The sequence below is a fragment of the Solanum verrucosum genome, unplaced genomic scaffold (genome assembly GCF_900185275.1).
Source record: "Solanum verrucosum unplaced genomic scaffold, falcon-dt-bn FXZP01001278.1, whole genome shotgun sequence".
NCBI classification, from domain to species: domain Eukaryota; kingdom Viridiplantae; phylum Streptophyta; class Magnoliopsida; order Solanales; family Solanaceae; genus Solanum; species Solanum verrucosum.
The window spans coordinates 1,094,018-1,119,781 of record NW_026020317.1 but is presented as its reverse complement, the minus strand read 5'-3'; the positions used below and the strand labels follow the sequence as shown (position 1 = coordinate 1,119,781).

Here is a 25,764-nt window from a genome sequence, read left to right as displayed (position 1 = left end):
TAATAAAGGAAGACTAGGTAACAAAGTTTCTTATTGAGCTACGTACTTACTTAAAAACCGAGAAACCTCAGTTCCAAGAAATAATATCTTTCTACCAAGAAAGCAAACAATATAGAAAACACACAAGTGTCATGAATCAGAAAATATATATTCCATTTCCATTACTGGCCAGCAGCAAAAGCTTCAACTGGGAATGTTTTGGTGATGCCAGCCAGACTCTTGAATTGAATCTTGCCAGTGGGAGGATCATATACAGTTATCTCATTAACTGGAGGCCATAACATCAATTCCTTAGCTTTCACTCCCTTGAGCTTCTTGATTCTTTTCTTGTCAACATATCCATTTATTTCAGTGTCATAACTTACCATTTTACTGATCATTTTGAACTTGTGTTCAATTTTTTTATTTTGCTGGATCCACATGTAGCCTGTGTTCTTCACGAATCCCACTTCGATCACATCAGCAAGAGGGAGGAGCCCCATTGGGAGTCCGAATTCTTCGAGTAGGGAAACTGCCATTTTCAAACCTTCCTCATGTCCCTTCTTGACAATTGCTCCTTCCTTTTCTGCCATGGCTATTACTAACTAGCTTTGAATAATCTCGACTTTGTTATCAAAAAATTGCGTGTTCTTGATCACTATTTTTGCTTCTCTGATTGATCTAAACTGAATTTATTATGTGCTACTATGCGAAGAGACAAAATACTTGATGGACAAACCAATGAAACCTAAGTTTTATCAAATGCAATTTGTCTGCCTTTTTCTTGGTTCATTCCAAGAATAAGATGACAATTCTGCTGCATCAAGAGGCTAATCCAAGGTACTTGGCTTGGTTGGATTGGATTAAGGAACACTAATTACTAGAAAACAAGAAATTAACAACCGACAAAATTTTGTAGCTTAACAACAAAAATTTCATGATAAATTCATTTAGTTACGGATTAGCAATGAATTATATAAAATTTGAACTAGCTAGAAGTTTTAGCGACAGATTAGCTAATGTCTTTTTAGTAGTGGAACTAGGCCAATTTATGGAGTTATATGCCTATAATATGTTAATTTGACTATGAGCATGTTTGGATTGGCTATTATGTGCTTTTAAGCATATTAATTTGTAGTGTTTGAAATAAGATAAGAGAAAAGTACTTTTGTTTTTAAGTCAAAATAACAAAAATAAGTTGAAAATCATAAGCTAGGAACTGAAGTATATACATCAAAATAAGGTATTAGTGTCATTGCATACTTACATGATCAATATTCTGGGAATTTTCATCAAGTTTAGAGTACAGTCCTATCAATATTTATTTCTTTTCGATTACTTAATTATTGTGACACCAAAATTAAAAGAACCAAAAAGGTTCTATAATATGTAGCTGCAGCTAGAGCTAGGGGTCAATATCATGTAAACAACGAAGCAAACTTCAAGCCTTTTGAAATATGTCAAAAACTTTTTTTGTACTCAATCAAGTGTGCAGTGTTATGCACATACGACACTAGTCTTGACATTTAAGTAAAATTGACAATTTTAGTAAAATACCCTACAATTTCAATGATTTTTCTTATACATTCTTAATTACTATAACAATCCCAATTTGATGGTTTCAGCAAACTTTATTATTCGCAAGTAGGGGTGTGCACTATTCGGATTAAACCGAATAACCAAACCAAATCAAACCAATTTTTTATTTGGATTGGTTTTTTGGTTTTTCGGATTGGTTTTGGATTAATAAATTACTTTGTTTGGTTTTTTGCTTTGGTTTTGGATTTTAAAAAATAAAAACCAAAAAACCCAAAAAAACCCGAATTATATATATATATAAAGTTTAGGTTTAGAATTAAGTTGGAGTTAACCACTTTTGTCCTTTTTTGGTTATTGCCTTTCATCATGATTACGTTTATATTTTATATTTGAACCTCTATAATAGGTATAATTATAAGTATTGTGTTTTAAGTTTTACTTATGATTTATATTATAAAGTATAATTAAGAGAATCAATATTATTACTTTGGTTATGTTATTAATTATTGACATAACCGAATATCCAAACCGAAAAAAGCCGAATCGAACAAAGGAAAACCAAACCAAACCAAATTTATTTTGGATAGGATTGGGCTACACTTTTACAGACCAAAAACCAAAAAATCCAAACCGAATAGTGAAAAACCAAACCGAAAAACCGAATGCACACCCCTATTCGCAAGTATGCGAAAACTAAGATTGAAAAATTCAGGTCATAAAGAAGATAGTGGTGAGATAATAATAAATAGTCGTTGTAAATAAGAAGGCAAAGTCAATAAATTTATATGATATTACTGGAATTAAAATAAAAAGGGACTATTATATTGATTTAAAAATCGCTATCACGATAACGCCCGTCCTTATACAAGATTGGTTGTATTTTCAAGATCAGAATGAATTTCTTTGTTATTACATTACTCTATAGTACATATATTGCAACTACCTTTAATTTTCCCCAAAACAAGGAGTTGAATACATGAGTGGACTCTAGCTCATTGCTCATTTGATTGCACGATTGTCCCTTCAAGCTTTAAATAAGCTGATTTTTAATTTTTGTTTTTAAAAACCAAACTCATACCTTGAGGACCATAAATTTTTTTTAAAATACGAAACATAACTTGCAAAATATTCTAATGTGAAAATATAAGCTTGTGTCCCTAAAAACGTTTATCTTGAGGGACAAAAGTTTGAAACCAACCCAAAATGGGGGCAAAAAATGCAAATGATCCACTCTAGCTAGTTATCAAAGCCGCAACTTCAGTGTGCTTTCTAACATGGTCCAATCCTTCTTATTATTATTTTCTTGAAATTTTTGTGGCCCTCATAGCACAAGGTTTCTCCAAAAATTAATAACAACCTATATATGGTCACATAAAAATGTGAAAAGAAAAGAAAATATGATTATATTGTGGGTTGGACCACATTTAAAAAAATATATATATAGTACTATTTTTAGTCATATTTTTCCTTATCTTTCTTATTGTATACGCTCCAATTAATAGGTAATCATGCCTGTCCAGGTCAAGTTTTGTGTGTATATAAACACACAATATTAGTATAGTCTATAGACACACAAAGGAATACGAATTAAACTTAGACATTAATTATTTCATCTAAAGGAAGATTACATTTGTGTTGCTAGTAGCTCCTCCATCGTCTCAAAGTCACACAATATGACGGTCTGCTTCTTAACTCATGTCTTTTTTTATTCTTCTTCTTTTTTGGTTTAAATGCTACTTAATTACCATTCACAACCCCATAACTAAAGGAGAAAATAAAGAAGAATATATAATATAGTATAATAATTTTGCTATCGATCATGAGTGTGTGTTTATATGTTTTGAGACTATGTGTGCATACGTGGAGCCAGGATTTGAATTTATGGGTTCTGAATACTACAATGACTTCAAATGCTAATAATTGGATTCTAAATTTAATATATAATCATATTTACTAATTTCATAACACAAATATAGAGTTCAGGACGAAGCCGTAAGTTAAGTTGCCTTCTAGCTCCGTCCCCTCTTTGTGTTTGTGTTTTCCATTGCTTCACCTTAAATCCCACATTGGTTTCTAACTTTTTTGCACTTTATTTCTCTCTATACTCATGTTATATATATTCCTCTCCTTTTGTACTACAGTAGCATAAGTGTATAGTGAGAAATAAATTGGAGCATTATTTGAGTCTTCTTATAAATATGTGTATGTTATCATGATTACATTCCTCTTCTTATTGTTTTTCTTTAAAATGATATGTCTCGTTCTTCTTCGGTATATATTTGAAAATATGAATGAGGTTGAAGACTAGAGAGGAATGAGAAAGAGCTACCTATATATAGCTAATCTCTATTTTGAAATGCTAGTACTAAAAAAAAGTTTTTGTGACCATGTTTTTTTATACTACTCCCTCCGTCGATTTATGTGACTTTTCGTTTTCCAAAATTTGAACTAGTTGAATTTTTTTACCAACATTTAAATATTTTAAAATATTGAGTTGATCATTAAATTCGATAGTTCAAAAATTAGCCAATTTGACTCTCTTCAGAAGTTAAAAATGTCACATAATTAGATAATCCTAGCTTGTAGTCTAGTACATGAATATTTAACATGAGTATGATCTATTTATCTTTTAAACATCTTTGTATCTTCTAGTCAAATGAAGATAAATAATACTAGTAGTAATGAACACTTCTATAGTCATGCTAAAGAAGAGAACTCAATACTATGTGCATGTTACTAGCTATTCTTTTTTCTGTTGAGTATAAAAGGAGAATTGTTTTAAGGTTAGTGGCTCGAAAAGAATGCAACAAAGAGTAAGAAAATTTACTAATTAGTGACTCTTCCACTCCAATATCTCTACTTTTTTTAATTAATAATGTTAAGCTAAAAAAAAATGAGCTTATATATATAATTAAAAAAAAAAAAGGGGGGGGGGGGGTTTCATGATGACTTGCCATATTGCGCCGTTGCCGTTATAAGAGAGATTATATATTAACAAATAAATGCTTAAAATAGGGAAAGTGCTATGAATGATGATACAAATTAAACAATTTAAATTATATTTTTATTATATTATGTGATGGCAGATTAGTTATAATCAATTTTTATAATATAAATTTATTTATAATTTTATCATATATAATTTGATTGTATAAATATTTTAAATATAACGAGACGATCGTATAATAAGCTATACATTATTCATTTTAGATTGTGGAAATGAGAGTGCACATGGATTGTCAAGGATGCGAAAGCAAAATAAGGAAGGCTCTCAAGAAGCTTCATGGTTGGTATTAATTTCTTTTTAGAAACATAGAATTAGCTACTGAATGTGTGGGTATTCTTTAGCTAATTCGTAGCTAAATAGATTCTAAGCTATATGAATTTTCTTAAAATCCGTCCTAACTTATAACTAAATAAAATTAGCATAAAATTTTTATTGTTTAGCTATAAATTTTGTCCGTTGCTAAGTCCTTATTTTTCAATAGTATTGTATATCACAATACCTTTTATTTAGATTTTTTTTTTATAAGACAACCCTGCCCAGCTTTGTAATAGAATTATAATTAATATGAAAGCATATCTTATACAATGATATTTTCCTATAAAATAATTTTCTTACAACTTTTAGTTGGAAATTTAAATTATTATATATCCACCAAATAGACATATGACCAAAGTCGTCATTCACACAGCTGGTGAATTTTTTTCTGTCTCCAACTCTCCATGCTTATTGCTTGGATATGGAATGGATTTTTCTCATTATCCAATAATTCTTGGGACCTAACTCATTAAATATTAATATGATTTGAAGAATTGATCCTTTTTTTTTTATCCTTATTCTATTAATTTGTTTTCTCAAGTGTAAGAGTAGTGCGAAATACTAGGGGTTTGACTAATCAATTCGAAAATACTTAGTTAATATTAGAATAACAATTTGTGCTTGGCCAAGACTCAAAACATGCTTCTGGGAAAATACTATTTTTTTCCAACTTCTGGTATTGTTAAAAAATAGAGTAATTGATTTGTTACAAAACCCTTGAATATACTTTTGTTTCATTTTTGGTATTCACAGGAGTGGACAACATTGACATAGACATGAACATGCAAAAGGTGACAGTAACAGGGTGGGCAGATCAGAAAAAAATCCTCAAAACAGTGAGAAAAACTGGAAAGAGAGCTGAACTATGGCCATATCCATACAATCCTGAATACCATAACTACATGCACCATTATTATTATGATACATTCTACAGCAGGCCGGGCACTTACTATGCCCCGCCTTCTTCCTACAACTACCGTGTGCATGGCTACAATGGCCATGCTCACGGTTCCTATGCAGAGCTACCTTACAATACCATTTTCGATGAACGAACCAGGCACATGTTTAGTGATGACAATGCAACTGGTTGTTCTATAATGTGATTTGAAGTAAAATTAAATATGCTCATTAGGGGGTTTTGCAATTCTCTGTTTGTTCTCTTTTTGTCTCTACTTTTCCCTATATATATGTTTCATTTGCTACAATGAAATCAGAATCAAGGTGTACTATAGCTGTGTTCTTTTGCTTGCATTATCCAAATTTAAATTTATATATGTATTTTTTTCCCTTCATATTGTCACACTATTGTACTTCAATTTACTTTACCTTTCGAACACGGAAAAAATCACATAATATGTCATAGTTAACAACCAATACAGGGTACAATGCTAACATCAACAGTCTTCCTATTGAAACTGGTGACGGAGCAAAGGGTGGTCAATTAAACACCCTTCACCAAAAATCATATCACTATACATATATCTTGAATATGCTTAACGAAAAACCTGGCTTATAGCCAAGTAAACCAGTAGTGTTCTGAAAAATATACATTTCCAATCAATTATAGCGTTTTGATTTCATTTAAATGTATGCTGGATTGCTTTCTGTACAACTATATGAGTTACAAGCTAGGGGTAATTAAGGAGGAAGATTCGGGTTGCTTCTCTTGTTGCTTTATGTGGTCTGCGACATGAGCAATTACTCCTACTCCAGCATTGTGAAAAAACTCATTCTTCACCTGTCAACGGAAAATAGTGATTGAATTAGAACCCAGACAGGGAGGAACATAAGGAAATGGAAGGAACTTACATGGATATTGTTATGTGCAAAAAAGGGCCAGAATGCTGAGTGAAAGCTAACATCAATTTTTTTCCACCCCAACTGTTGCAAGCCACGTATCATTTCCTCTGTTCGAAAAGAGTAGTAAGATTCTAGTATGATATAGAGATAGTGGCATTGAGATTCATTGTAACAAACAGAAACAGCTCTATTAGTACTATTACCTTCCATACTTTCATGATATTTTAATGTCCTCTGTGTGCTTGGTGCATTTTGGGCTGCCTCCTTTGCTTTGGCTGCCTCTAAGGGGTAATGAGGTCCTTCGCATGAAGCTGGAGGACAATACTCCACATCTACTACATGTTTGTAGCCATCCAAAGATCGCCAAGGGGGCTGCCATTTCAATAAAATTTTAGAATTGTACACAAACAAAATCGTTGTGTAATGAACTCCTAAGAGAAAACTCTGCTTCCAGATCATTATTTTTCAAAGTTCTACAGCTAAAATCCTGCTAATGAATAAGATTTCATGATACCATGCTTTTATGAGTATTATATTCATCCAACTATGAGAATCACAAGTATGCATGCATGACACAGCAGATACTTAGAAATGAAGACTAATAAGACATATCCAGCCATAAAATGAGCACAGTGCGAACTATTCTTTTGCCATTTACTAGAGGATATCAGTGTCAGTTGCATAAAGTATACACTTCCTCATTTAGGGAATGAAGAAAAAAAAGACTTATAAGTCATTGAATAACTGTGCTGAGAATCATAATTTGAAGTGCCAGTTGAGGAGAACTGAACAGCTCCCTCAATGTAAAGATCAATTGCATCTCATCCCTCGCCTGACAGTAGGCAACTACAACGGACTTTTTTCCAGGGCTAAAACAATAAATTAAATACTTCTTCTTTTCATTCAAAGTAAAGTCATTCTTTCATCCGGGACACACAGTAACTCACCATCATATAAGTTCATTTCATCTCTGGAAAACTACCAAGTAATTCTAACTTAAAATATTGTAACAACTACATACCCAATGTAATCCCACTAGTGGGGTCTGTGGAGGGTGGTGTGTATGCAACCTTACTCCTACCTTATGAAGGCAGAGAGGTTATTTCAGATAGACCCCCGGCTCAAGAAAAACATATCAAAATCAGTAAGCAAAGGAAATACAGTAGTGAAGAGGTCATGTAGAAAATAATGGGGGCGACAACAAATAATACAATACTGAAGCGAAGGAAACAACAAGTAATAGTAAACTTGAAGAATAAGATAGTAGGAGAATATTAATAATAATACTGATAAGGATAAGTAGACAACGCTCGACTTATGCCCTATCTAATCAGCTACAGGTGTATCATGTCCTATCTGATCAACTGCAGGTGTATCATGTCCTATCTAATCAGCTTGCAAGTGTATCATGTCCTATCTAATCAACTCTCCCCAATACTTCTTCGGCCTACCTCTACCTCTCCTCATACCCACCATAGACAACCTCTCACACCTACTCACTAGGGCATTTATGCATCTCCTCTTTACATGTCCTAACAATCTCAACTTCGCCTCGCTCATCTTGTCCACCACGAAGTTCACTCCCACTTTGTCTCGAATATCTTCGTTTCTAATCTTATCTCTCCTAGTATGTCCACATATCCATCTCAACATCCTCATTTCCGTTACTCCCATCTTTTGGAAGTGTGTTCTTTACTGGCCAACACTCCGCCCCATACAACATAATTGGTCTAACAACCACTTTATAAAACTTACCTTGAGTCTAGGTGGCACATTTTTTTATTTATTTTTTTAAGACAAGGAAAACCCGCAGCCGCTATCCTTTGGGTGCGCACAGGGTAAAACTCCCGCTCCTATGCAATAGCTCACAAACCACACTGGAGAGGTAACCCGCACTACGCAAGCCCGGTGCGACGAGCTCGACCCAGAAGGCAAAGCTCTTGCTTTCGCTGGCAAGGGGTTTTGAACTTGAGACCTCCAACATGGAAGTCCCAAGCCCAAACCACTGGGCCACACCGAAGGGTAAGTCTTGGTGGCACATTCTTAACATAGTGTAACTTTGAGAAATCAAATTTCCCAAACAAGGAAGCTTGTATACAAGTAAAGGTCTAAAACCTGTAACAGTTTCTAAATTCTAATTTCAGTACACCAAACATAAAATCAAGGTTTCTTTTCTGTTTCAAGAGAAGATGCAAATGAAGTGTCAAAGTAATTTCCATTGTCTAATCCCCAACAAAGAAAACTTATATAGGTAAGTTACATGCTATCATGGATGGAGAGATGATTACCTACACATGTGCAGGTTATGTGCATATGCCTTTTCAGTTTTCATTATTGTCTAAGCAACATTAAAACCGAAGGTTCCAGTAGAAGAAAAGTTGATAGAGAAATTTTCCGGTTTAGGTTCACCTACTACAAGGCAGTTTATGGTACTCAAGCTATTTCATCTCATATCTGATATACCTTTAAGTTTTAATTATTGTACAAACAAAATGAAACTAATTAATAGTTCTGATATAGGGCATTCTTGCAGTTCTCATTGCAAATTTTACTTTGTACTTCCTATTGTTCTGGGCTTATTCAAATTGCAGTTCTCTTTTTTCCAAAAAAAAAAAAAAAAAAAAAAACTCAGTTCTCATATTGTCCCAATACCTCTTCGCAGGAATGTCAATTAGATCTGGACAAATAAACTTTAGATCGGGACCCTTGAGTAAATCGTGCTTAGCCAAACGAATTATACTTGAATGTCCTTTTCTGTTTTTATCTTGACTAAATGTCAACATTCACAGACCTATATTTATGGACAATTAAAGTAACAAATGAATAGTAAATCACAAATCACCTTGACAAGTTCTGTCACCCTTCTTATAGATGATGTACGCCAACCGACCATATCTAGATAATGTCAAGAAACCACTGCAATCACTTCAAAATATTGAGAGAAGAAGCACTGGAATGAACTTTATCAATGAATTAATTTTGCTAATTAAATGAAGAAAAAACAAATGAGATCCAACAGGATACGATCATAAGAGACATTAGCATAAAGAACACGCCATTTGAAAGCACCAAGCGCTGATCTGCAATAAGGAAACTCCAGGCATAAGGTAAAAAGAAAGGCATGGAGAAACAGCTGCTTCAAGGACTGGTGGAGATATTTCTACTCACATAAATTTTCCATCATCACAGTCTGATGCCATCCTTAGCAAAAGAGGTGGTTTAGTAGGTTTGCCATCTGTAAGGAAGAGCTGACTACCAGTTTGACCAACAAATATAGGAGCTATAGGTGCTGCAAGTTTCTCCAAGATTGGCAACCCAAAGAGAAAAGGAAGCTGAAAAGTAAAAGCTAATCAACTGTCCTGATGTCAGGGGCCATTACGAAGTGATCATAACACTTTTTTTCTAGATAAGCTATTAATAATAACATACCATCCAAATTCTGAGAATTTAAACACATTATGGTTTAAACTGATTCAAGAAAACACTTAGCGACTCATTCAACCTAACATTAATGTCCCAAATTATGATATCCTCTTATACCTAAGATAATATGAGCTCAGACAATAACTGGCTTCAGGTTTGTTAACACAGAACTTATTGACAGCCTGGTAAGGCATTTGTTTTTTGCTATACCATGTGGCTTAATGTTTAATTCATGGTTCTTTTCTTTCCTGATATTTGCTTTAGTGAAATAGAATGTGTTATGTTTCATTTTCTTGACTTGTAAATATTGATCGACACTTGTAGAATTTATTTAAGTAAATAAGTACTGGCATAGTTTCTCTCATTCAATATAAATTTCCAACTTTCACTTAAAATGGTGCTCTTATTTAAAACAGCATTTGATAAGGGAAAAAGATATTAAAATATAGTGTTCTTTTGGCCATTTCATTGATACCTGTTAAGATTTGTGCACCAATTAAAGGAAGGATCCACACAAAAGTAAAATAGGAGTAACAAGTATCTTTTGGATATTCTGCAAAGATGATGAAGACTACAAAAATTTCCAGCAGTTGCATGCCATGCAAAAAGCTTTTTCACAGCCGTGCATATCTACAGGCTTCTATCCTTTTATCCTCATAAAGCACACAATAAAAACTGATGATATCAACTTTTCTAGTATTTCACACTAAGCCTTTACTCTTATGAAGAATTCACAAAATTTTACTCCCTCGCCTCTGTCCCATTTTACATAATGGTATTTTAATGGACTCGGGGTCCAAAATTTATTACACTACTTTGACTTGTATGTATTACATCAATGACGGAAAATTTTGAAAAAGTTAAGAGCACAGAGATCACATATCTCAAATTTAAAATTTGAATTAACTGATAAATTTGAACTTCGAAGGTTGTGAAATTTATGTAGAATAGAATGGTATCAAACATATTAAGACGTGTCAAATGAAACGATGACTGTTATTAGACATTCGTATAGAAACTACGTAAATGCCCCAAAAAAACAAATGACTGAATGCACTCTGTTATAGATGTGCATGAGGTACCCGAGCACAACAATTTACAAATAAGATACCATTTTAACATCTAAGTTAGAACTAATACAAGCGTTTTTAAAGTTTTTACTCCACTGGCACCAACTATTCCACTCAAGTTTCAGAATTTCCAGGTAGAGACTCCATTACGAGATTTACACATTTAAAAGCAAGAAAATAGGATATAAAAACAACTGAAATCCCTAAAAACAAGGAATTGTAATGGACATAATCTAGTTACTTTTTAAGGACAAGTATAGTAGGTAAAGGTAAATTACTTTTATTAAAAAGGGCGATAACATCCCATTTAAGAAACACTGAGATAAGATTTTTGATGCATAAGTGATAAGATTGTACCATGAGAACAGACCTGATTTTTCCCTCTCACACCAAGATGTGGTGTTGCCAAGGTGATAAAATTGACTGGCTCCAGGCCAGCAATCAATCCTATATTTAAGGAGCCTACTGGTTTGAGGTTTGCACTAGTTGAAGTGACTGCATCATTGGACTGCTCATTACAGTTGTCTGATGAATAAAGTTCGCCAAGTGCATATCTTGCAATCAATCCACCAAGAGAATGAGCTAAAAAGGATATCTTCTTCAGGCTTTCTTTCTTCTTTACAACCAGCCTGACCTGTTCATAATCAAAAGTTCCAAATAAGGAAGATGAGCGTTCATAATTTCACTTTGTAAGCACAACCTATATATTGGAAACTTGAAAGTAGCCACCAAATAAGCACGGGTTCAAGAGGGTTATGTTTTCATGTCAGAAGTGTGTGGCTGGAAACTATTTGACCATTCATAAACTTTTCTTTTTTTGGATTTGGTAAAAAAAGGTGAAATTTGACCATTCATATACTTCCTTGACATAATTGGAGTTTCTGAGACGAATACAGAATGCAGGCCGAAACAACTAGCTTTTGACAAAAAAATTTATTTAATTATGTTGGAAATATGCATATGAAGTATAAGGTATATAGAGGCCAACTTTAGACAATTAGAAAAATCTATATGTGATGCACTGATGGAAAAGCTGGACATCTTTCAGCAAATATTGTACTGAGCTGAAATTTTATTCACATGCTGCAAAACAGCAAGACAAGATTGACCTACACTTCTTAAACAGCAAGTACCACCGTAGGATATACCTACCTGTCAGGGTTTTATTGCTTTGAATAGAGTATTGCCATAACCAAAAACCAACGCTAACCATACAAATTAAAAAAAAAAACAAGTTACCCTAAAAGAGAACTAAAAATAAAAAAGCTTAGTAGCATCATATTTCTGCCCCAACCAAACAAGAAAAATATAGCCACCTTTCCTACACCATGAGACCACACAGTAGCACCAGACTCGCAACTATACAGCACAGTGACCTCTTTTACATACTCACTTCATCTGCTAGTCGTTTTCCAGCTCCATCAATCCCAGTGAAGGTTTTAGTGAACGTATTACATGAACTTGCTGAACGCCACAAAAAGAAAGTCAGATAGCTTCTTGGAATTCGAATATAAGCATTTACTTTCTTGGTGTAGCATGCAAAATTGAAGGAAGAAAAACCTAGAAAATTAAAAAATAAATTCATGAGAATATAAGGATAAGTTTCACTAAAAAATGTACCATATATCAAAAAGTTTTTTCCCAACCGCCTTCTCAACTCTGCTTGTACATACGTCCAGTCACTTGGGCTGCATTCTTTGGAAAGATCAGTGATGCAAACAGCAGCATGCTAATTTTCAGGAAGAATTTTTTTACTATGGAAGATATGAACATTTATTTGGGGTTGAGGCGTACTTAATTGACTGATATGGGTGATATATCAGCAATTAAGACGGTGCCCATACACAAATATCAGACACAACCCTTGACAACCAGATCATGGAATAGAAAGTAAATCAACCTCAAGAACAAGGAAAAAGGTTCAAGGACGAAATATAAAAGTGATAAACGGATATAGACATGTATGTCACCTGGAGATTTTCTCAGGTCAAGTTTCGTACTCTGGGAAAAAGAGATGTTCCAACCATGTGATGTGTGTTGAAAGTGAGAATGTAAGACCACTTAAACCTAACCTCAGGATAGCACTATTACTCGAACATAATATTTACATACCAAAGGTCACATAAAAAATAAAATGTTATTGGTTCTGATCATAATGTTTTCTCAATGTTAAAGCTTTTCCTTGCTTGAGCACTTAGAAAGTCAAGGTTTGAGCATGGTTGACTACAGGCAAATTGACTACTCAAATCAACAGCCCTGCAAAAATAGAGGAAAGACCAACAGGCACTTTTTTACTCCATTCAGATTGAAACTCCTTTTTTTAATATGGTAAACCCCATCAGAAACAGCCTCTCTACCCCATTAAGGTAGGGGTGAAGTATGTACATCCTAACCTCTCCAGACCCCACTTGGGGGATTACACTGGGTATGTTGTTGTAGTGGGTAAACCCCAACCACCTCAGAGGAGTCAACTGTAGCCTTTTCAATTGCATGTACATACATATTATATCTACACGCGTGTATATAAAATTTGTAGACACGTGAAAGCATCCTTTCAGGATAAGTAAACAAAGCTCCCTACCTTGCTAAGATACCATGAACAAGGACTAGAAGATGTTCAGGTTCATCCCCCGTATCCATCAAGACTTTCGGAGACATAACACTTCCTTCAGTTGTACCCATTGCATGGGCTCTAAAGCTTTGACTTCTACAGATGTTGTTTATCCCTGCAGATGGGCAGACAAAATCCTCAGAGAAACAATTTACAAAAAAAAAAAAAATTAAATGGGTTCATACTTGCCAAGACATTTGAAGTGTAAGCAACAATAAGGATTTTGCAGAAGAACGCAAGAAACTATGTACTAACTCAGATATACTACATGGCTATTCAAAATTCAGAAAACAGTTGACTGCAATCAGAGAGGAGACAAAACCTGTTCACCAAGGGCACTACAAGAGCATAAATGACATAAAACTTAATGAAATCGTTTCCAACTGCACAATCCACCAGGAGAAAGGAGAGCAGATTCTATGGCTCTAGTCTTGAATATAATCACTGAACAAACAGTATTGATTTGTCTAAAAAGCAGACTTCAGTCTAAGAGTTGGTGAAATAGTGATAACTTCAAGGGGGAACAGGAAATCAAAAAAAAAAAAAATTGGAGCAGTTTCAACCCTAATGATTGTAGTATATGTAAGATGGAGCAATTAAAATTGCAACCTCAGGTAAGGGATTGGATAGAAGCAACTAACAGCTCCAATTATATAAGCACAAGCAATATGGCAATGACTAAAATATATCCTTCTCACCAGTTGATTAAACAATAGCATAATTACCTATGTGCTGACCAATGTCTCAAAGGTGAAGCTACTATTCGCACAAGATCCATTGCACTCTTTACGCCTTAGTTGTTCACCCCCTTCACGCTTTACACCTTGAGTTGTTTGCCACCTTACACCTTGAATTGTCCATCCTATACATCCTAAAATATTCCAACTTTGAAATTCTTTTAAATGTTGACTAAAATTTGGATAATATGTCGGTCTATAATTAAGAATTTGGTGACTTAGAAAATTATCATGTAACTATCTCTATGCCTAGACCTTTTTTTCCCAAAAATTGCATAAACAATGCATCAAAAAAGTGTTGTCTTTGCAAAAGTACAATAACATACCCAGTGTATCCCATAAGTGAGGTATGGGGAGGGTAAGTATCTTTGCAAAAGTACAACAACATATATTTGCCATTCATGCTTATAATCATTAGTCTTGGACTAAACATATATATATTCCCTCCATCCCAATCTATGTGATGTTCTTTGACTTGGCATGGAGTTTAAGAATGAAAGTAAGACTTTTGAAATTTGTGATTTAAAACAAGTCATAGATATCTCATTTAGGGTAAAATGGATATTTTAAAGTTAAATTAATACTAAATATGAAAATATATCATTCTTTTTGGGACTAACTAAAAACGAAAGTGTGTCACATAAATTGGGACAGGTGGAGTATGTATTTGTCTTGTTTCTCCCCTTGCACCTTTTTTCATTTAAACCCACATTTTATTTGCGCTTAAAGGCGCAATGGACCTTAGAGCTTTTTTGTCCTTTTTGCTTTTGATAACACTGCTATACAATCTCTCTTTTTATTGGTCACGGCCAATATTGCTTCTTAAGTTGCATAACTTGATAAAAATGACATCTTCTTTGCTGCCTTGTCTTTCATAAACCTCTCCACAAACGTCTGACTTTTGAGCTCGAGCTCCCCTTCTCTGATTCAGTACCTATAATAGGGTTTGACAATGCAGTGCTTCCAAGGTATCCCTCTCAAATCATACCACCTGTTTTCCTGTATTATGAGTGAATACACAACCTCAGTAGAAACAGCTTCACCTTGTCATATTCTCAATACTACAGTGGTCCTTTAGAAGCTACATTCCAAAACAAATGTGTGTGTCATTTCAAGGATCTCAGCTGCTACAACCTCCTTGTTGCCAGCCAGGGGTAGGAAGTCATCTTTCAAAGTGTTATCCCACATTAGAGGTTTAGCCAGAACTGAAGTGGATTCATATTTCTGATTTGGAATTCGATAAACTTTGCAAAAGTCCATCTTGTCTTTCATTCCTTCCACAGATTTTTCCTATAAGATAACGTTACTTCCTTCACTAGCCACTGATATTGGTCACCACCTTATTTATGATAATCTTCCACATGGCTCCCCCTTTGTTGGCAAACCTCCATAACAATTTTCCCGACAATGATCTGTTTAAGATATCTAGCATTCATTTTCCCAACCCCCACTACTTTCAATGGGGTCATACCCCTTTCCCAATTCACAAGATGGTACTTTCTTTTCCCTTTTGCAACATCCCAGAGAAAAGTTATCATTAATTTCTCCAATCTCTTACTAACTGAAACAAAGATAAGAAATGAGGATATGACGTGGGTTGGTATTTGATAATGTTGCCTTTATCAAAATGATCTTATCCAACTTTTTATAAGTAGATTTCCTTCTACCCCAAAATTCTGAACCACCGGTCACCACATTTCCCCAATTGAACCTTCCCCTAGCAGGAGCCCCAAATATTTGATTGGAAAGTTAATTACATTGCAGTCTCCAATAGTTGCAAGCTCATGGTCAGTTCAATCCTATCCAAGTTAGGCCTGGACGCACATAAAGCCATTTCTAAAGTGATTTCTACAGTAAGTAACCAACTAAATGTCCTGTGCAAGGTTCTCTCGCATTAGAATCGAGAAGCTAGTATAAAATACGACTTCCCTTTCATTTCCTTAGCAATAGAAGTATCCAAAAAAAGAAACCTTAAGAAGATGGCAAATCCAAATGACAAGCGGGAACAGAAGGCTCAAGTTATATCTGTTATCGGATTACAAACTTAGAATGGATATATATGTGAGTAGCAGTCAACTATCACTACAATTTGCAGAATGACAGTCCCTCTTTCACATTAGACAACTCCAACAATCCATAAGAACAGGAAAAATCAAACTAGAACTATTCGATACAGTGATAATTGTTCCATAACTGACATGTAAATATCTACTACCTACTCCTTTTTTTTCACCCTCTACTTTGAGATAAAATCAAATTGTTCAATAAAAGAAAGGGCTTAATTTGTGTATTTTAGCATTTCTATCCATCTGCATTACAATTAACTTCAGTATTCAACCACCAATCCAAACAATATGCACTGAAAACACCCCTAACTTCGTTTTCTTGATAAATCAAACAAATCACATCAAGGATCAATTAATCTACTAATTAAAATAGAAAAGATCCAAAATTGGCACAAATTTCAATTCAATAGACAAAGGGGTTAACTCAATTTCAATTCAATAGACAAAAAAATCGAAGTTGAATCAATTTGCAAGGTCAAAAAAAAGAGAGAAATTAAAAGATTTACCAGAAAAGCAGAGAAATTTCCAATTAAAGCATCGTCGTTGATCAAAAGAGGAAGAAGATGACGAAGAAGAAGCAGAAGATGATGAAGAAGAAGAAGAATTGGAAGAGATAGAAGGGCGAGGAGAATAATGATGAAGTAATGTCGCTGATGACGCCATATATATGGCTATATATGGCTATGGGATAACCCAACAAGTGTAGAAAGAGAAGAGGACCCTTTGGGGATTCTCTTTGTTGTTTTCCTTTTCCTCCGCGCAAATCAATCTAAGCAGAGTGTGTTATGTCAACATCACATCCACCATTTTTCCTTACTTTCAACATCCTCCTCTGCTTTTTACTAGACATTGATGTTGAACTCAACGAAGCTTCTTCTACTCAGAAAGAGCTAAAAAGGGGTAGTTGGCGTTTTCCTAATTCCATTTTTGTTGTTTTTTCTTTTCTTACAAGGCCCATAATTGTAACTCTCCTCTCCACCTATCTTAACCTATCTGTGTGATTGTTACCACAAGGCCAAGCAACAACCAACATGGGCCGTGGTGTAGTGGTAAGAGTGTTTCACCTTAATCAGAAGTTCTCCAGCCTTCTATATGGAAAAAAAATCTTTTTTTGTGAGCACCATCTCTAAATAAGCTTTATAGTGCACAATTTGAATTTAGTCGAGACTCCAAAATAGGCTCCGAACACCGAATGAGAAACCAAAAAAAATACTGAAGCAACAAGGCCAGTAGCTCACAAAAAATATTGGAATAATCTTTACATTTTAGTAACTTAGTTTTGGTTGACTACGTGAATTTTCGTCTAGTAATTTAATTTTGTATAAATTATAGGAACCACATATTATAAGTACTAAATAACATCATATCCCTTCTAGTTTTCTATTTACCAAAAATCCCTTAATCCTCTTCATATTCTTTTTACCTATACTCTTTTTTAAAGAAAATAAAAAAAAATCATGATGATTAAAAGACATGTTTCAAGAATTGTGAATTTGTAAAGAAGGATTAAATTGATACTTTACTTACTACAATTTAATTAAGGATAATTTAGTAAATATTTTGGTGAAATTACGCTTAAGTTAATTATTGTATACTTTAATTTTCCTAAATTTTCTGTTGAATTTGTTTGAAATGAAGTTAATAAACTTGAATTCTTTCCTTGGTCTTTTAGCATATGACTAGACTAACATAAAACATTGATTTGATTTTTTATTTTACTTTTTGTGTATAAGGGAGAGAAATAGGGAAACAAAAATTAAAGAACAAGAGTTAAAATAGGAGGAATGCCTTTTTTATCTTCCATTGGAAATTATTTTTAAAAAAAAAAAAAAAACTCCTTACCACAAAACGACTACAGTTAAATAACAACCTAATAAAAAATAACTGCCAGAATAATAAAAGTATATATAAAGCATTCCTTCAAGATTGTAGGTTCCATACTTTGACAAACAAAAAAAAGGTGCTTTCTAACTTCGATTTTGCAACCTGCAGAAAGAAACAAAGAAAGGCCAAAAATATATATTTTAGAAAAAAAAGAAAGAAAAAGAAGGAAGAAAAATGGAAAAATCAACAATAATCTTTGTTGCTAGTGCTATTTGCTTGCTCTCCCTATTAGGGATTACCCAAGCCAATGAAGAATCTGATAATTATCAATTTATTCTTGAAGGAATTGTGTATTGTGATCCTTGTCGTTCAATATTCAAAACCAATCTTAGTGAGCCAGTTGCAGGTATATTTTTTTTAAAAAAAAAATTACTAGTATTTTTCTTTTCAATAATATCATTATTGTTGAATCAATTCCTTTAGGATATATTTGGTACGTAAATATTATTTTAAGGGTATTTATAGGCAAGTTAGCAAAATATTATGATGGTGGGATGGGGTGGGGATTGTGGGTTTGGGGGTGGAAGAGTCGAAGGGTGGGGTTGGAAATGCTAAGTGGGTAGGGAGGAGACAATGAACTTGTGTTTTCTTTTTCATTAGAAAAGTCATTTTTCTCATTAAGGAGCTTATTTTTCTAGAGATAATTCGAGAAATTTAAAATATTTTCCTTCCTACAAAACACACGACTTTTTGAGAGTGATAATAGGTAATTAAGGCAACTAGTCTTAAAGGTTGTTTTCATGGATTAATTGAGTTGTCCAATATAAATTTTGAAATTAAATTTATTTTGTGTTTGGTTGAGGTTATTACCTAAAATTAGGGAAAAACTTATACCACAATCCTAAGATTATCTATCATATATATAATAAATTAGTAGGTCGACAATTCTAGTTCATCCTAATTATAATCTCAAGATATATATTCCGTTTGAAATTATTAAAGCTATTAAGACCTTATTCAGATGGACTTATAGATTTTTGCCTTAGTTTTTTGCCTTTTTTATTTAAAAACAAGTGTTTAAATTTTTATGTTTTTTTAAAAACCGAAATACTATTAAAAAAAAACTCTTTTTAAAAGCCAATCTAAACAAACTATAGATGTCTTTCAAAAGGAGTGCACAAAAACCTTAAAAGTCTGATAAAAATTGCATATAAATTCATAGTTGGACTCGAAAATAATAATTTCTGTTGGTGAATAAATGAGTTCATTTGTAATGTTTAGATTTGCACTAAACTATTTAATTTGTACGTACACATGCAGATGCAAGGGTGGGGATGCAATGCCGACACCCCGAAACTGAACAAGTCACAATAACTGTGACAGCCTCGACTAACTCCACTGGATATTACCACATGTTGATAGAAGGTGATCACGAGAACGAAATCTGCGAGACATATTTGATAAAAAGTCCAAAAGAAGATTGCAGTGAGATCCCAACTGAAGGACATACCAAGGAATCATCAAGAGTTACACTGACTAGCAACAATGGCATTGCTGGAAAGAACCGTGAATCCAATGCTCTCTTTTTCTTGACCAAAAAAGCAGCACCAGAATGTCAACAAGAATTCAAGGAAATGGAATATCTCCCTGAACTTAAAGATATTAACCAGGCCTAAAGGATTTTAAATTGAATTACAATAAGATTAAGAGTCTGTTTGGATCGACTTTTGATTCATAAGTTAAAATCTCTAACATATGACTTTTAGCTTATTTTTATCATATAGTTTAAAATCAAACGTTTATAAACGCTAGAAAAATGCTTAAAATAAGTCTATCCAAACAGGTTCTAAAAGTTGTCCTACATTTAATTTATTTGATGTGTCATTAATTTTACATCTATATATATACACTTTAACTAAGGACGATATGGTCATTTTAATGTAATTTTGTGTTAGTTTGAGTTTTGATTTTGAGGCTTGAGAGGTTTCTAAACTTTATTCCTTGGAGCTTTAAAAGAATAAGTACGTAGTACTATAAAATACCCATCATCATTCGTGAACCAAAAATACCACGATTATTAGCAGCAACAGCATCAGGTATTTTTCCGTTCTAATTTATTTATCTAATTTTAATTTGATACAAAATTTAACAAAGTTAAGAAGATCTTTAAATCTTGTAATCTTAAACTAAAATGTATCAAAATGTCCTTTTAATTATGTGGTCTCGAACATGTCATTTTGAAAAGTTAATTAAAGAGTTTTCGGGGAAAAAAGAGACATTCTTTTTCAAAATGGATTGAAAACATTTCCGAAAAAAGAAAGGAGACAATTTTTTTTAAAATAACTAGTTAATTGAAACAGGGAGAATACCTTGTTTTGGTTCCTTACTTTATGTTTCATTGATTTTTTTTTTAATTTTCTAGTGGTCATTGATGAGATAAGAGAATGAAGTGGTTAAGTTAGTTAGTTAAGGCCATTAAGATGATCAAGGGTAGATCAGTCCTTTTGTATTGATTAGTTGTAACAAACTATCTTCAATTAGTTAGGAGTTAGTTACAATCAGCCAATTGAGCTCAATCAATTAGAGTTTCTCCAATGAGTTTGAACTTTAGCACAATACTTGAGAAAAGAGTTGTCAAGTTCATGATTTTATAGCTAAAAATGCAAATATTGTCTTTGAGCATGGTTTTATAGTTGGGAGTTGGGAGCTATGATTTGGTTCTTGAGTTCGACCTCCAACACATGATGCGGTGTTTATAGCATTTATGAGGCATGCCTTCATTGCTATACTTGGAGGCGTAAAACTAAACTTTAAACATATATCCGAATTTTTTTAAAAGGAAAGATTATCATATATGTTTTTATTTTAAGTTTAAAGAGTTGTGTGCTTGTACTCTTATGAATATTCTTTTGTTATTTAAGGTAGGATATTATTATTAATCCAATTTGAGAGTTTTTCTTCTTTATATTTGAGTGTTGGCTACATGAGATTTATTTAAGAGACCGATTCTTCTAAGATGTAAGAATAATTTATTTTTTTAATTAATTTAATATTTTGGTTCTTATTCATTTCATAATTAAAGGTATTTGGTCATATACTAATTATTATTGCTAGTTATTAATTCAATTTTGATTTAATAGCCACTCTTTCCCGAACTTTCAGCAGGACCTGACTTGAGTAACCAACATATTTTGTTGATTTATCTGTGTGTTCGAGAGAAACACAAAGAATAACATAAAGAGTCTAAGTAGGAGTTAATGTAGTACTTTTTTAAAAACTATTTTTTTTCATTTAAACTAGAAAAAAAGTAATGGATGTACTACTTTAAGTAAAATAAAAAAAATTCCTCACCACAAAAACACAACAATAACCAAATAAAGTAACTACCAAAATACAAGTATATATATATATATATATATATAAAGAAAAGACTTCAAAATACAATATAGAGAATACATTTTTAAAACAAAAGGACATAAAATGGGAAAATCAGCTCATGTAATCTTGATTGCTAGTGTTATTTGTTTATTGTCCTTGTTGGGGATTATTGAGGGGTCTAAAAATCGTGTAATCATTATAGAAGGAAGTGTCTATTGTGATCCTTGTCGTTCCGCATTTCAATCCAATCTTAGTGAGCCTTTACCAGGTATGTTGAAATTCATGAATTGTTAAAGGCGAAAATTCAAGATCTGACATTAATCAATTCTATTCAAACGTAGGTGCACGCGTACAATTGCAGTGTCATCGTCTCAAAACTAAAAAAGAGACGTTGAATTCATCAGCCATGACCAACTCCATGGGAAAATACCGCATAATTATAGAAGGAGGACACAAGAATGAGAGTTGCGGGGTAAATTTGGTAAGCAGCTCAAAAGAAGATTGTAATGTATATCCTGATTATCCCAGAATAGCAATAATTACTCTAAACGGCAGAAAAATTAGTGATGTACAAGTATATAAAGCAGCCCCTCTACGTTTCCTTACCAAAATACCCTCAACAGAGTGTGTACATGCGCAATTTATTCCTTATTATCACGAAACTAATTAAAGATAGTCTTTTTTTTTATTTTTCGAGATTGAATTGATAGAACGTAACACACTTATTTTTGAAAACAAACTAAAATACTGTACCATTTATTTTTGAACGGGAAAGTATAGATTATTATATTTTCACAGAATTCTATATATTCCATGATTAAATTACTGGCTTTTGTATGATTTTTTGGTCAGGCTAGTATTGGATCTCATTAATGCGATAAAGAAAATTAGACTAATCAAATTATAATATGATGCTTCTGATTAATTTCATAAATATTTTGAATTATCTGGAACGTCGAAGTTTGCACTTCTTTTGAAAATTTACACTATAGGATATTCATTACAATTATTGTATATTATTGATTGATTATCTATCTCAGAACCATCTCATTACATATAGGATTACTTCATTTTCAATATGTTAAGCACATGAAAATATCCTGTAGATAGGTTAAAGTGAGATCTGAATTTAGGAACATGTTGAATTGTTGATTTTATTATTTAAATGTTCAGGTTATTAGAAAGTTGATTCAATTATTAATATTTTTTTTAGTTTTAGTTTAGTTTTGTAAGGGTACCTTCTTTTTTCTCTTTTTTCCCACATTTTTCTGCTAAAACTGTATTTTGTGTGAATAAAACCCACCATCAAGTGGCATCTAATTCTGATTCTATTCACACAAAAGAAATACTTTAAGGTTGAAATAACTAAATATGCTCTAGAAGGCATTAATTTTAGACCAAAAAAAAAACAAGAATAAGGTGTATAGAGGGGCTTTATTGGAATTTCAGTATTTCTTTATTCTACAACTATACATGTGCAGTTATTTCGTTTTCTTCCTAAATTATAAAAATCCTCTTTTGGATTTCCGTTGGAAGATTATTCCCCTAAATATAAAAAATAATCAAAGCTATCATCATAGAATTTCAAATTTTGCTGATAATTTTTCAAAGAGTTTCATGAAACTTTTCAATAATAGTTATTTTTTAAAAAAAAATATATGATTGAAAAATATTTGATAGACGCTATTTCATCGTAACACCGACCTTAGAGGTCTAGGCCACTCAAACCTTCTTCAAGAGAGAATATATAGGTAAGAAATTTGAAATAATGCATATTTTGGAAGTTGGGAATAATTCTTTAACACTCATGTCACTTTTGGATCGGAAACAATTCCACCACTATTCTAAAAAAAAAATCATGAACAAGAAAGAAGAAATATTCCCTCTGGTTTAAAATTCCTTATTCGTCTTTAGCCTTTTAAGAATCAATTATATCAAAATTGTTATCAACATGTTTTTAGAACAATTTCTTGGTATCTTAAAATGGAAAAAAAATTCCACCGTACACTAAATTATATTTGTCCGTGCTTGTTATATACAAATTTTGCAATAATTTCTTGTTCAACTATTAAGTGTAATCACATAAGTAGGGCATGGATCACCCTCGAAGTTGATTCGCCGTTCTTTTGTTTTTCCACACGTCAACATCTAACTTGCCCACGTATCACGTCTATTTTAAATACTCCATAATCTATATATATAGTTATGGCCTCAAATGTATACTATTAGAACTACGCAACACACCTGCTATCATATGAAGTACCATGATTTTCAATCACTTCACTGATCACTGGACTGCATTATTATCGGGCACTTGTCCTCAATTATAAGTCTGTTTTATGGCTCGGAATTTGTTTTCACATCTACATATCATTTCTTATACGTTAGTCATCACGTAGAGGTATACTTACATATACATATATATTTAGCCAAATATAATTAGCATATATCCAATTAATTAACAATAATGCAACTATATATTCTCTTATTAATAATGTATACATTCGAGGTATCTTTTCACGTAGGTGCATATGATATACATTTGATATATATATATAATACTCAATTTCACCACAATTTATACAGTAAGTTGCGAAATATTTGACATTATTCTTTTCTATACAATACTCATAAACTTTCAAGAATTCAATCTTTCTTTGACGTGATCAATGTATCTTTATCCAACTATTTTTTTTTTCTGATTATGACCAATAAGCCAGTTAATTAATACCCTATTTTTACAATTCAAATATATTACTCCATATAAAATGAAATGAAGAGATTTATAATAAAGTCCCCCAAAAATAAGAGACATGCAATTATTGGACCAATATGATAATAACAAGTGTATGTCGGACCTTTTATGATGGGTTGTGTGGCATGCTATCTTGTCCCTCAACTCGTGATCAACATGATTGATTAAGAAATAAATCAGTGCAACTTTCAATAATACTAGTTTCTTAATTAAGAACGTAGTACTAATTAAGACAACTTTGTTTAACTAATTAAAGACAGCTTGTATATACAATCAAGGAAGTAAAGTCAGCCTGCAAATGTTTTTTTTTTTTTTTTTTTTTAACAATTTACTAATTCCACGTACATAGAATATAATTTATATAATCACTAGACGACAAAGAGGGAATCAATAAGATTGGCTATCGGAGGTGCTCCTCCTCCTCTTAGCTGCCGGAAAAAGATGCCATTGATCTTCATGAGCCACCACTCCATCAAAGTCAAGTTGATTAGCCACATCAAAGAAATTACAACCGTCTGATAATCCGGCCAAGTCGCCATGTGGGCCCGGCCCGCATGGTGGCTTGGCTTTGCGACGGCCGGCTCCTACGGGCACGTTCCGTAGGGCTCCGCCGGCCGTCCAGTATCTCTGACAACCTTTGCAGAAGTGTCTAGGTTGGTTAACATTGTAGTTGTTGAAGTAACAAAATTTGGTTTCCATGCTTTTGCATCTAGGACAAGGGATGATCTTGTCTGGCCTTTTTTCTTGATCATTATCATTATCATGATCATCATCATCATCAACAACTTTGTTTGTTGGTTGATGAGTAGTTTTGGCTTGTTTTTCTTGAATTTGTATTGTTGCACCAAACAATTTGATGCCTTGAGAGATGGGACTTTCTTGAACTTGAGCCATATTTTCTTGATGCCTTTGGTGGGGGTAGAGGCAAGTAAATGTTTGTATATGTTTTGATGTAGAGAGGAATTAACTTATAAGGCCAAAGGAGTTGATATATATATATAGGTAGAGATGTGTATATGTATGTGTACTTTAAAAGGGAAAAAAGTGTAAAGTGAGTTGTAGAGGTTGGAGGTGGGGGTGGGGGGGCTAGATAGGGGAGGAAAAAAGTTCATAGATGATGGAGTGGGAGAAAAGAGATCTACTTGGAGAATATAAAAGTATAGAAGAAAAAGGAGAGAGAAAAAGGGCAAGTCTTTTTTTCTCTGGTAATGGAAAAAAGAGGGCAAGTCAAGAAAGAAAAAGTTCATGGTTGAAACTTTA

General features: G+C 33.1%; 5 protein-coding genes across 6 annotated transcripts; 2 read left to right on the top strand and 3 right to left on the bottom strand.

Annotated features, from left to right (window-relative positions):
• Positions 1–161: 161 nt before the first annotated feature.
• LOC125835283 (uncharacterized) lies at positions 162–572 on the bottom strand. Its single transcript, XM_049514410.1, has one exon. It carries the CDS (start codon positions 570–572, stop codon positions 162–164), a length of 411 nt encoding a protein of 136 aa, XP_049370367.1.
• A 2,501-nt stretch (positions 573–3,073) lies between these two features.
• LOC125835236 (heavy metal-associated isoprenylated plant protein 28-like) lies at positions 3,074–5,968 on the top strand. Of its 2 annotated transcripts, XM_049514365.1 has the most exons (3): positions 3,074–3,197; positions 4,729–4,804; positions 5,594–5,968. In XM_049514365.1, the coding sequence occupies exons 1-3, from the start codon at positions 3,192–3,194 to the stop codon at positions 5,941–5,943; spliced, it is 432 nt and encodes a 143-aa protein (XP_049370322.1). In that variant the 5' UTR covers positions 3,074–3,191; the 3' UTR covers positions 5,944–5,968. The 2 variants fall into 2 exon arrangements, with proteins under 2 accessions (XP_049370322.1, XP_049370323.1); XM_049514366.1 differs by lacking the exons at positions 3,074–3,197; positions 4,729–4,804 and adding an exon at positions 5,141–5,216.
• Positions 5,969–6,229: 261 nt separating this feature from the next.
• Positions 6,230–17,439, bottom strand: LOC125835201 (uncharacterized). Its single transcript, XM_049514326.1, has 11 exons — positions 17,054–17,439; positions 13,715–13,859; positions 12,754–12,821; positions 12,527–12,597; positions 11,504–11,767; positions 9,809–9,972; positions 9,665–9,720; positions 9,483–9,535; positions 6,844–7,012; positions 6,650–6,747; positions 6,230–6,578 (listed from the first exon to the last, which is right to left on the bottom strand). The coding sequence occupies exons 1-11, from the start codon at positions 17,208–17,210 to the stop codon at positions 6,462–6,464; spliced, it is 1,362 nt and encodes a 453-aa protein (XP_049370283.1). The 5' UTR covers positions 17,211–17,439; the 3' UTR covers positions 6,230–6,461.
• A 1,037-nt stretch (positions 17,440–18,476) lies between these two features.
• Positions 18,477–20,052, top strand: LOC125835234 (pollen allergen Sal k 5.0101-like). Its single transcript, XM_049514363.1, has 2 exons — positions 18,477–18,777; positions 19,692–20,052. The coding sequence occupies exons 1-2, from the start codon at positions 18,606–18,608 to the stop codon at positions 20,045–20,047; spliced, it is 528 nt and encodes a 175-aa protein (XP_049370320.1). The 5' UTR covers positions 18,477–18,605; the 3' UTR covers positions 20,048–20,052.
• A 4,778-nt stretch (positions 20,053–24,830) lies between these two features.
• On the bottom strand, positions 24,831–25,480 carry LOC125835235 (dof zinc finger protein DOF1.5-like). The gene has a single exon (XM_049514364.1). The coding sequence runs from the start codon at positions 25,396–25,398 to the stop codon at positions 24,892–24,894; it is 507 nt and encodes a 168-aa protein (XP_049370321.1). The 5' UTR covers positions 25,399–25,480; the 3' UTR covers positions 24,831–24,891.
• Between the last annotated feature and the right edge of the window lie 284 nt (positions 25,481–25,764).

Excerpts from the sequence above, each read along its gene's own strand:
- LOC125835235 (XM_049514364.1), bottom strand. The coding sequence starts at position 25,398 with ATGGCTCAAGTTCAAGAAAGTCCCATCTCTCAAGGCATCAAATTGTTT.
- LOC125835201 (XM_049514326.1), bottom strand. The coding sequence starts at position 17,210 with ATGGCGTCATCAGCGACATTACTTCATCATTATTCTCCTCGCCCTTCT. Across the intron at positions 12,822-13,714 it reads GTTCATGGTATCTTAGCAAG|CCCAAGTGACTGGACGTATG; the intron begins GTAGGGAGCTTT and ends CAAAGAATGCAG. Across the intron at positions 9,721-9,808 it reads TGTGATGATGGAAAATTTAT|ATCAGCGCTTGGTGCTTTCA; the intron begins GTGAGTAGAAAT and ends TCCTTATTGCAG.
- LOC125835236 (XM_049514365.1), top strand. Across the intron at positions 4,805-5,593 it reads GGCTCTCAAGAAGCTTCATG|GAGTGGACAACATTGACATA; the intron begins GTTGGTATTAAT and ends TGGTATTCACAG.
- LOC125835283 (XM_049514410.1), bottom strand. The coding sequence starts at position 572 with ATGGCAGAAAAGGAAGGAGCAATTGTCAAGAAGGGACATGAGGAAGGT.
- LOC125835234 (XM_049514363.1), top strand. The coding sequence starts at position 18,606 with ATGGAAAAATCAACAATAATCTTTGTTGCTAGTGCTATTTGCTTGCTC. Across the intron at positions 18,778-19,691 it reads TCTTAGTGAGCCAGTTGCAG|ATGCAAGGGTGGGGATGCAA; the intron begins GTATATTTTTTT and ends GTACACATGCAG.